At 33.7% G+C, this 12,090-nt stretch overlaps 1 protein-coding gene and 1 pseudogene across 1 annotated transcript; both read right to left on the minus strand.

Moving 5' to 3' along the window:
• Nucleotides 1-6,621: 6,621 nt before the first annotated feature.
• On the minus strand, nucleotides 6,622-7,104 carry LOC142634667 (receptor-like protein EIX2). Its single transcript, XM_075808956.1, has one exon. The coding sequence runs from the start codon at nucleotides 7,102-7,104 to the stop codon at nucleotides 6,622-6,624; it is 483 nt and encodes a 160-aa protein (XP_075665071.1).
• On the minus strand, nucleotides 7,101-11,873 carry LOC142634668 (receptor-like protein EIX2; annotated as a pseudogene).
• Between the last annotated feature and the right edge of the window lie 217 nt (nucleotides 11,874-12,090).

Here is a 12,090-nt window from a genome sequence, read left to right on the forward strand (position 1 = left end):
GAAAAGGCATTTGTGTAACAATAAATATTAATATTTTCTCCAATATTCCTCGATAAGCATATTTTGTTTTAGAATTATTATTTTTGGCTTTTGTTTTTAATACTAAAACGGTGGGTATGCTAAAAGTCATGAAGAAGAGAGAAAAGTATAGTGTAAGCTCAGACAATTAATGAGATAATAGAAAAAATAAGTTAATGTGATATTTTGAATAATAGTAAAAAAAATTGGCTAAAAGCAAAATTAAAGCACCACATGCTAGGACTTTATGTTCTCTCACATGAACCTTGTGCTATATATAACCTTGAACCTTGTGATATACATTTTGAAGAATTAGCTTCAATTGTATTATATTAGTAAAAAGAGGAAAAGGAAAAAAGAAAGTTTTTATAGTCCAGGAAGATGAGTGTTGCAGGAAGTCAATGACAACTATCTTTGTAAAGAAAAATGAAAGGGTGAAATTTTACCACTTTGTTCAACTTATTAACAAAACTGTAATGATTCATTTATAATTATTTTTCAACCTCCTTGAAGCTTCCAATATACATTAATTATGGCTAAATATAGTAAGAAATATATCTTTTGCCACTAATACCAAGAACTAATGCCCAAAAAAATGTCCCACACATAAGGGCCATTTTTGCCATCATGGACCTTCATTCCAAGTGATGCAAATATGTCACCAATTATTTAAGGATTGCCCCTATGGTTATCAAACATAGTAGTCAAGACTTGATAGAAAATTTTAAGAAGAAACTGTGTGAATTTTCATTTATAGATGAACTTTATTACAATCATGTTCAAAGTAGGATAACTATTAAATTCCTAGAGAATTTCATTTAGTGAAGAGAAGCAGCTTTAGAGACCAAATTTGGTAGCAATTTTTTCAAAAATATTCAAAGAATATATGCTAAGTTGTAGCTTAGTTCTAATTGAAGCCGATTTATCATTAGGAACTATATAAAATAAATTAAGAATGATTAGTTGCAATTACTGTTTGGGTTGCTTACCTTCAAAGGAAAGGTGTGCCAATTCTCCATCTTGAGCAAGACTACGCACCATTGAGATAGGCACAAACAATGTTATTACTGGAAATTTGTTATGTGTAGAAAAGCTCTTCGGAAACCACATTCCAGCCAAGGTATGAAGCCAAATTTTTTTGAGAAGGACGAACTTTCAATAGCAACTTGTATTTGTGAATGGCCCAAATATTTATCATAATATAATTAACGTTCATGTCAAATATAACAATTATTTACCATAAGGTAACTCATGCAAGTGACAACATCTTTGGCTCTAGGAATTTCAAAGATTGCTCTTGGTCATTTGTCTTTTCATAATTGGTATGGCATATAAAAAAAAGGTCATGGGACAAAATAGAGCTATTGAAAAAGATTTGTATTATATAGTCATTGACACATTAGAGCTGCCAAGTAGGAATTTAACTATATATCATTAAAAAAAACCCAAATAAAGGTTCTTTTTTTACCTTAATAGGTCAAACGTTAATCTTCTGTGTTAGCCCTATCTTCCTGGAATGATTCACAACGTTGAAAGACAAATGGAGAATACAATGATATTTGGCAGGAAATTTTTCAGTAAAAATTTCTGAGGTGCTAATAAATAAAGAATACAGGTAGGGAGTACATATGGATAAAAAGAAAAACAAAGCTCCTTGATGTGCTTTGTTGGAGACAAACTTTCAATGGCTAGCGTCGGCAAAGCCTTCAACTACAGAATCCCCAAGACTCTCAAAGAAGCTCATAATCTGATATGTTTTTTTTTTTCAAAATTTAATGAGAAAGAGAAGAGCATAACATTTGGATTTTTAGAGAAGGAGAGATAGAGAGATTTATGAACCTGGTGAAATCAATGAAAAGCGTGGAGAGAACCTTGGTGGATATTTGAAACCCTTTGAAGTCATTTATTCAAGATTGAGGGTATGACTAAATGTATGTAAAGTACCGTAAAATAGGAGATTGATTTGCAGAATAGGAGGAGCTCAAAAGCCATAGGTTTGTGTAATTGAGGAATGGTTTGGGTATGCTAAGAGACATCAAGAGGAGAGAGTTGTGGACTGGAGAGAGTAAATTAATGAGGGAGTTTGGAAGATTGTAGATAGAGAGGCTCTGCTCTTTATATATATATATTGATTGATTAATGGGCGGGCAGGTATCTAATGGGATTTGTGTATTCTCCATGTAACCCTTACACTGATTCAGCGAGCTATAAAGGTTATAGATAGATATAGATTTTTTTTTCCCCAGGGAAAAGATAGATATAGATATTGACTTATAAAGAAACACAATTGTGTGCATTTAGTTTAATGGGAATTGAACATTTAAGAGAGAAAGAGAGGTGAATTGGTTCAATGGTTTTTGCTGAAGCAATTAAATAACCTGCATCCTTTCAATTTCAAAAAAGATGTTAAAATTCCATTTTTAAAGAGGTGAGGTAGAAAGTCAAATGTAAAAATTGCTCTAATAGAGCGCCACATGACAGGACCTCATGTGAGAGAGCATGAGGTCTCTGCTTATATATATATATATATATATTAATTTGAATTCTTTACTGAACTTGCACTCTAATGCTTTACTAGCAAACTGATCATGAAGCATTTCATCTGTCATGTTGGAATCCTCCAATATTAATCTTTTTAAATACACACAAGCAACCAAGTCAATCTTGCCGGGCATGGATTTCTTTTGACAATACCAAAATGTTCGAAGATTTCAGAGCCTTGACTTCAATCCTTTTCAGTCCAGGAATGTAGATGATGTGCCTAAATTCTAGCAAGTTTTAGGACTTGAAACCTACAGGTCCTTCAACCCTTTGCACTGCATGAATCTCAAATCCTCGACTAAAGGGTACGTGGTTGGAGATTCAGTTTTTGTGGTTGTGGATGCTTTATACCACTGTGCAATTCCAGCTTACACCTATGTAACCTTAATCTAGTTAATTGTTTTTGCATTAATAACAGCCTAGGGCAAACTGAAATGTTTATTTTTCTTGACAAGAACATGGATAGCTGTTTCATAAGAGGTAATGTGTAGGACCAATTTTGACGAAGTCCTTAAATATCTTATTACTATTCATCATATCCAGCCATCCAGGCATCCCTCCTGTTCTTGAATATTGTGCTGGTCAAATTTCAAAATGGAGAATGAACTCCGCATCTGCTTCCACCTTCTGGATAAGATACTGGTTGGAGCTGCATCGTTTGTAGCACAAAGGAGAGAGTGTGATTACTGATGCGTTAAGGCAATTGAATGATCAGATCCCTAGACTCAACTATCTATCTAGCCTTTTTAAATCTTCTATACAACTACTTTCTCAAAATTTTTTATAATTATTACAAGAAGTTTGCAAGGTGAAATTTTAACCCTAGTTCTTTTTATAAAGAAGGCTACGTAATGCTGAGTAATACTACATCCATAAAATTTTCACAATAATTTCATAACAAATTCTAGGCGGTAAATTGTTACTAATTCTAATATGGGTCCATTATTGAAATTATTTTTTGGCCCACCAATAATAACTTACCATTTATGATTTGTTGAGAAAATTTTGTGAACGTAACATTTCTCACTTTTTTATATATTCAAAAATAACCCTATTATTTAATTGAAAATGATTAAATATTAAGACAAATTAGGATATAAATGTAAATCGAGAAATTTCAACTTCAATTACAAATACTCCCACATGGTAAAATGGATTTTTATTCCTAACTTATCAATATATATATAAAAGCAGAGACCTCATATGAGAGAGTATGAGGTTCTGCCATGTGGCGCACTCTATGAAGAGAATTGAAATACCTTAACTCACATCAGAGATAAGAACAAATTAATTATTGACTTTTAGTTTTATTTGGTTCAATGTTTTAAGACTTTTCTAATTAAAAAAAGATATTCTTTGTATTATTTGGTTGAATGTTTGAAGACATTTCATCTTTCACACATACATACAAAACACTTTACATTTTAATTCACTATTTTCACCTCTTGCATTTCTAGCCCTTTATATATACCTACCTATTGTCATTCAAGCTATCCCATGTCAAATACACATAGACAAAAAATAATGTCATTTACCTTCAATCTTTCGACGACATCTACGTAATTCTAACATTGTTGCTTTATCTACTCCTACCCCGTTTGAGTTGGCTACAACCAAGGAAGGAGGGTTTGCGTTTTATATTGAGTGACAATGGTAATTATGATTTTGATGTCAACGTTGGATGTTGTAAATTTGTGGGTTTTGTAAATGATGTGATTCACCGTGGGTGTTTGAGATGTGTATTTTGTTTTAGAATTAAGGAGAGAGAAAGACACATTCTATAAGAAATTTTATTCTATAATTTTTCTCCAAAGATTTTTTTTTCATTACTTCAATTGAATAATTATAATGAATATGTGTATGCAATTTATAATTTTTACTTTTTTTGATGAACTCATTACTAATAAAGTTTTATAACAACTATGCTATAATACATATAGTATACAACATTCTCCAAAATCATCTTATATAAAATATTACAATATTTCCGTGCATCGCACGGGTAACTTACTAGTTGTTATCAATGAGGATGGAATGTTAATATGGTGAGTAATGTTAAGGTTACTGCAGATTTTATTTTATGGAATTTACAAATTGACATGTCACAATTCCCATTATTATTTTTTGCAGCAAAATCTGCCTAGAGAACATTGTGAAAAGAGATGGTGTGGTAAGGTGAGACCCTTTTTAAGGGAGGTGGTCCAGGTCGTGAATATATTGATGTAATATGAAAGTTTCAATGAATGAATTATGCTATTTTGTATTGTCGGGGAAGATTTTTGAATAGGCCAAAAATAAAGAAAGGAGCACAAACATCTCCTTGGTTTCTTAGAAAATGCAATAAGATGGGGAAATCAATTCCAAAATTTCAATATTTGTTAAATAGAGACTATTGGTGCATTACAAGAATGAGCTTAAGGTGCTGGACAATAGAAAAATGGTAAAACAAGTGAAACACATAAATCTGAAACTTTTCTTTACATACAGCAGGAAGGAGAATTTAAGGAAAGTAATGAAGGAGAGAGGAAAGACTTGTTTGTGCCATTATTTTCACTCTTAAAGACTTGAATGTGAATATGGCTCCTATGATGTTGGTGTATGGGCTTTTACTCTAAGTTATGGTTTTGTAGTTAAAAGGTGGTTAGTTCCTTTGAATTTGAAGAGGGGGTTTTATATCAAGCTTTGGAAGCTCTGTTTTGGTTCAGTTTTCTTGTGTTTGGAAAAAGATTGGCTTGCTTTTAGCATTATTAAGGGAAAGTCTTAACCAAATAAGATTGGGTGCCCTTCCCTAGGCCTGCCTCTTAGGAAGCGGTCATGCCTGACATTGTGTAGCTAAAGTTAGCCAAAAAGCTAGCTTGGTCCAAAATCTTAAAAAGGAAACGTTTGAAGGTTTTAGCCACACATATAGTAGTAACTACAAGTCTTTATTTGGGTGAAAACTTTGGACATGTGATCTTTTCCATGAGCACTAGGTCATAGCTTGCATAGCACAACCTATGTTCTCGACTCATGCAAAAAGTCTTAAAAAGTCTACCCACACTAACCAAACCACACTCCCTCAAATCCCTGAAAGGTGCATGAGCTTGGGCCATGCAAGAGAGAATAAAATGAGATAAAATACATGAATTGGGCCTAAAAATAAATTGCTCTTAACTTGCATGGGGCTTATAGAAAATGTGTCACCAAAATAGATATCAACACGTATATAAAAAGAAAGGGGGAATAAATTTTTTTCAGTGGTGTGAGTGCAAAGGGATATCAATACATTTTATCCTTGATTGTATAAAAGTTGTAGAAAGAGAAATGAGATCTTTTTTTTTTTAAACGCAGAAAAACTGATTGATTACTGATGAAGCTTTTGGAAGTAAATCAATATCAACTTATAAATACAAACTTTATTCTATAAATAAATAGTTCTTACACTTCATGTGCAGGATTCATAGTCCGCAACATTTTATTCAATGTAAATTTCATGATAAAACCAGGAAATAGGATCTAGTACAATATCTTTACCAACGATTCATCTTGAAGAGCATGAACCTGTACCACTCCCTGAAATATAAACAAGGGCCACAAATCATACATCATAGTCAATCACCACCTAGACCTCAAGCTTAACTTCAATTCGAATTGTGCACTATTGAAATTCTAAGAATTCTGGTTATGCCCAACCCAACTTTTATTTTCTATTTATTATATTTGAAAATTTCCCTATAAAATCAAAGCCTTACAACATGTGATGTGAGGTGCGAAGTCATGATGTATATAAATGGGGAAAAAAAATTATGCTCAACATAACACCACTATTCATAGATTTCCCACTATTTATGCTAAAAAATTTATAAATAAATTATTTCAGAGCCAATGATCTAGCTAAAAATTTAGATAGAGTTCATATGCAGTATTTTCAAATCATAATCCAAATGGCTACAACATTTAGTTGTGAATTAAATTACGTGTTCAGAGTTGGTGACTACAAGCCTACAACATTAACATGATATTAATGGTGTTATGTTTGAAGTACGTAATACCTCTTAGCTAGATAATGACGACCTTCACTTTCTAAAGGTGGCAGCTTCTTAGCTTTTCCAGCAACCAATTCACTTTTAGCACAGTAGTCACATAAACCCAATCCTTCACGTCATCGAAGAATTTGAAATAAGCATGCCTCCAGGTCTTGTTGAAGAAGAGAACTCCACAAACTGCCCAAAAACCAACCGCAAATCCAACCACCATACCAATGTAGAAGTTCGAATTATTAGAGTCCTCTTCAGTTTTTCCAATTGGTGTCCTAGTTTGAGATTCTTCCCCAATTGTGCAGTTTCTTGGAAGTGAATTACCACAAAGTTGAGGGTTGCCAATGTAGCCGAGTGCATCAAAAGTTTGAAGCTGGGTGCCTAATGGAATCTTGCCTGACAAGTTGTTGTATGACAAGTTGTTGTATGACAAGTTCAAGTGACTAAGAAATGTCAAACTAGACAAGCTTAAAAGAATTTCACCTGATAGATGATTTTGTGAGAGATCAATAGACTCTAACTTTTTCATGATCCCGATTTTTCTGGTATCATTCCTATCAATTGATTTCGCGACAAGTTCAAAAAACACAATTCGGAAAAAACTAAAATTTCTGAAGGGATTGATCCAGACAAGTTATTACTTGAAAGATCTATGATCTTAACAAAGCCAAGGTTTTCTTCGTATTCTAGTTCCACCCCTTTGGGAACCAACTTGAGATTATCAAGATTGGTTCCAAAATAATAGCTCCCTCCACCCAAATAATGGTAAGAATATTGAGCTTCAAATCCGGTGTAGGTATTGTCATGGAGCTAATATTTTTCAAGCAATTTGGTATTTGTCCTGAAAGGCTATTATTGGCAAGATCCAAAACTATAAGAGAAGAAAGTTGACATATTTGTAAAGGTATATGGCCCTTGAATCCATTGGAACTTAATCGGAGAATTGTAAGACTTGTCATTTCTCCAATCCATGGTGGTATAGCCCCTGACAAAGGATTCTCACCTATATCAATAAGACCCAAACTTGATCACTTCTTCAATGATGAAAGTATATCTCCTGATATTCTATTGTTTTGTAAATGCAGTGATTAGAGTGCAACTAAAGAGCCCATGGAGTACGGAATTCTACCCGATATATCATTGCTTCCCAAGTGTAGATGGGTCAAAAATTGCCAATACTTCCAGCAGTGAGAAAGTGCACCTGTTAAGAGATTATTTGATACATCCAAAACCTTTAATTGATTCTTTCTATTCATCTTTTGGCACATGAAAGAGGAAATTGGCCCAGAAATTGAGTTGTTAGCTATCTGTAGCTCCTCGACATTTGTTGACAATTGTGGCATTTGACATTTGAAATGATTAGATCTTAGATTTATGATAAGAGAGTTCAGCACAATGTCCGATACATCCCCTTCTATTTGGTTGTCAGAGAGATCGATTATTGCAATGTTTGAAGTCCAATTCCAGAACCAACCTGGAGCCTTGTCTAAAATTTCTGACTTGGACAAGTCTAACTTTGTAACGGATCTTTGTGTTTTTAGCCACGTTGGAAAGTTGGGACCTATCTTGCAAGAGCACATTGTGATAGATGTAAGTTGAAAAGGAGGGACCCATTTGGATTTCACATTAAAGAACAAATGTGTATGAGAGATATCTAGATACTGTAATTTTGAGAGTTTAGTAAAATGCTTTTCGTGTCACGCTCCAAATCCAAAGGGGTCCAAAATATGAGAAATACATCCCAAAGGTACCTGTAAATTTTTCATTTTTGGAAAAACCAAACTATAGGAGATCTTTATTTTTCTTTCATTTTCACAGGATAAGAATATATAACCATAAATCTCCACATTACAAGTTAGAGCTCTATAACACATTTATGAACAATAACTAAAAATCATGTGCCTCCACATAATACATAAATATATATTACAAAACTCTTGGATTACACAAAGTCACAATCTTATCAAGAATAAGGAATCTTAATATCGAGTCTAGGCCTATCATGCCTAAGGCTAACAAACCTCAAGTGACCAACCTCCAATAGAATTAATTAATGTCTCGGTGAACATAGCAAATTTCAAGTCACCAACCATTTACAGCAAAAGTCTCCAAATTTAACATAGCACTTCAATCATCACCAACGAAGGAAGCTTCATATCCAAGGTATAGCTAATTACTCTGAAAAAACTGTTAGAGGATGGGATGAGCTAAAACCCAGTAAGTAGCATAATTAATGGGGTTGGGGGAAATGCAAGTTTCATCCTCAATAATAATAATATGACAAGAATGATTAAATAATGAAATACAAAGTTTCTCAAAGTAAATACCTCGGAACTATATACTATAATCCGTGAGCACTAACAATATAATTTCCAATGCCATAAAATCTAATATACGGTAATTTATTATAAATATACCATACTGCCACATAGGCCGGTCAGGGGATCCACCTATTCACAACTGGCACAATATTGTCCTCTCTGGCATGCAAACTCTTGGCTCCATGGACAACAGCCTCACCCATACTCTTAAGGTTTTTCTCTCTCCCCATTGGTAGCAGAGAGAGCGCGTCAAATAGGACCTCTCTTGCATGTGGTCTCTTGGCCCTATGGGCAGCAGCCTCATCCACACACAATCAATGAACCTCTTCCCCCCATGGGCAACAGGGAAGAACACGCCATCCAAAGTTAAAGAGCACTGACTTGGATTTGATTGCGTTGTCACAAAGATTACGAAAACCAAATCGGGTGATCACCAAAAAATCACACATGACATGGTGTTAAAACTACATAACGCTCACATGTTACATATTCTTTGAAACACATAGTTTATATCGAGGTAGTTTTAGAAAAATCTTAAATAATCTAACTTCCATAAAGTTTGTAAGGTTTTCAATTTCATTCTTGTCAAAAAAAAATTTCTATCAATTTCCCACATAACAAGACAAGATAAGCATCTTTAATTTTCTAATATACCATAAAATCTATGATTTCCTTATCAAAAATTAAATAAAAGATGCTCATTTTTCCATATCACAATTCATGCATTTCCTCAAATACAATACCAAATATGATGCATTTTCATATATATATATATATATATATATATATATATATATATATATATATTAAGGTTACGACACAATAGCTTTTAAGAAAATATAGTTTCCATAGGTAGTTTCCAAAAGTGTGTCTAACCCAAAAACAACATTTATGCAATGTGATTATTTTCCAAAAATCCCATTAAAAGCTACTTACCTCGCAACCACAAAAGCCTAACTCTTCAAGTTCAAGGAGATTAGCTAGAACCTAAACAATATCAAGTAAACCTATCACAATAAGCATAGAGCTTGAAATTGAATCTAGCTACAATTTAAGATTTACCAAATAAGCACTTAATTTGGTAAGCCTAGTATTTAACATCAACAATAATAATATATATCACTTCCAAAGTTTCTCAACAAATTGATTCACAAGGCATCAACTCTAATTTATAAAGTTAACCCATTTAATATCATCTCCAACATTATGACTAGCTTCCATAAAATTTACACTACATTATTAAGAGACCCATGAAAGCAAAATTAAAATATCCTCTAAGGCAAGAAATTTAGGACTTCAACTAACTCCAAATAAACCAAATGTCAATAGAAAAATTAAATTTACTAACCATCATATGTTATAACTTAAAACCCCTAAATTTTTCACCATACATAAACCTTAAGTAGCCATTTTTAGCACAAATTATATACCCACTCATCAAATAATTCCACCAATACAAAACTCATACATAAAAACACATAAATATCACTTCCAATGCCCATAAATCACATAAGTATCATTATTAGAGCTTAGATAAAAATAACCTCAAGCAAAAATGTAAAACCCACCAAAAAGATTGAAACTTTTTACCTAAAAAAAAGATGCGAAGGTGCTTATGAGTTCACAAAAAATTTTCGATGGTCTTGCCGGAAAATGATGGTGGAAGTAGTGATATGGAGGTACCGGCGGGAGAGTTTGAGGGGGTGAAAGAAGAGTGTTCTACTGAAAAAGAAGAAAAAGAAAAAAAAGGATAAGTGAGGAGAAGAGAGAAACTTGGCCGGTCAAAGAGAGATAAAAAGAGGAGAGAAATTGAGTGGTGGGGAATGATGCGGTAGGTGCGGCACGTGTGCTACCAAAAATATTCAACCAAAACCTTTTTTTTTTTTTTGTCTGACTGGGACTGGGACGTTACACTTCGTCTACTGGCCCTGTTAAGAAATTATTTGCCACATTTAAATCCAATAAATTTGAGAGAAGCCCAAGAGTCTTTGGAATGGTACCATTCAACTGATTATTAGAGAGCAATAGATATTCCAAATAAGATAAATTCCCAATGGAAGAAGGAATTGGATCACTAAAAGGATTACCTCTCATATCGAGATCTAGTAGATGTTTAAGCTGGCCTAACGACTCTGGAATTTTTCCAATTAGCTTATTGGAATACAAGTATAAAACTTCTAATTTTTGTAAATTGAAAATGCTCGGTAGTATCTCGTCTCTTAGAGAATTGCCGCCCAGGTCAAGATGCAAGAGGCTTGTAGTGAGATTAGAGAACCAATTAGGTATCTCATGACTGAAAAGATTATCGGAAAGATCAAGGTTTTGAAGAGATGTGAAATTGACAAATCTAAGAGATGGATTCAGATTAACAAGTTCACAATCTGACGCGATTAGCCTCAAAAGAGATGGGAACATACTCATCATTTGAAGCCAACCAACTTCTATTAGATGTTTGGTTTGGCTCAAGTCAAGGTATTGAATGGAAGAGAGATTAGACATCAAATGAAAGTTATCTGCATATAGATAATAATTACCTCGAAGATCCAGATAAAGAAGGTTTGAAAGGTTCCCAAGTTGATGAGGAATGTGTCCATAGAATTTAGACTCACGGAAGTCAAGATGTGTCAGACTAGCCGTTGAACCAATTAAAGTCATTATAACTCAAGTTTAAGTCATTCAAAAACTCTAATTCGAGCAATGAATGACTAATCTCACCGCCTACCCCATGTACTGATAGCTCAGTGACTTGACCAGTTTTGTTGTCATAGAAAACTCCGTCCCATCTAGAGCAATCTTCTTGGTCAGACCAGGATGAGAGCACTCCAAAAGGATCACTGAGACCTTTTTTAAAGTTTAGAAGTGCTTGTTTGTCTTTTTCATTGCAAGAGACATTTAACTTTGCTTTGAGGAAGAAGCTGAAGGTTGTAGCACAAAACCATTGCAAAAAAAGCACATGAGCAACAAAAGAGGCACCCATGTCAAAGCAATAACGAAGGAAAGGATTCGGGTTCAAAAGGAAAGTTTGGAGGAAGAAAAGCTGAGTGTGAGTAGTGGTGATGCAATCGGAGACCATTGGCTACTGATAATATTTGTATTGTTTAGAGAATATATATATATGAGATGGTTTCAAGTTACACCTGGTGTAACTCTAAAAGAGTTACACCTTTTCTAAACCATTGGATTTAAATAGATCC

This window comes from Castanea sativa, chromosome 5 (assembly GCF_040712315.1).
Source record: "Castanea sativa cultivar Marrone di Chiusa Pesio chromosome 5, ASM4071231v1".
Classification (NCBI taxonomy): Eukaryota; Viridiplantae; Streptophyta; class Magnoliopsida; order Fagales; family Fagaceae; genus Castanea; species Castanea sativa.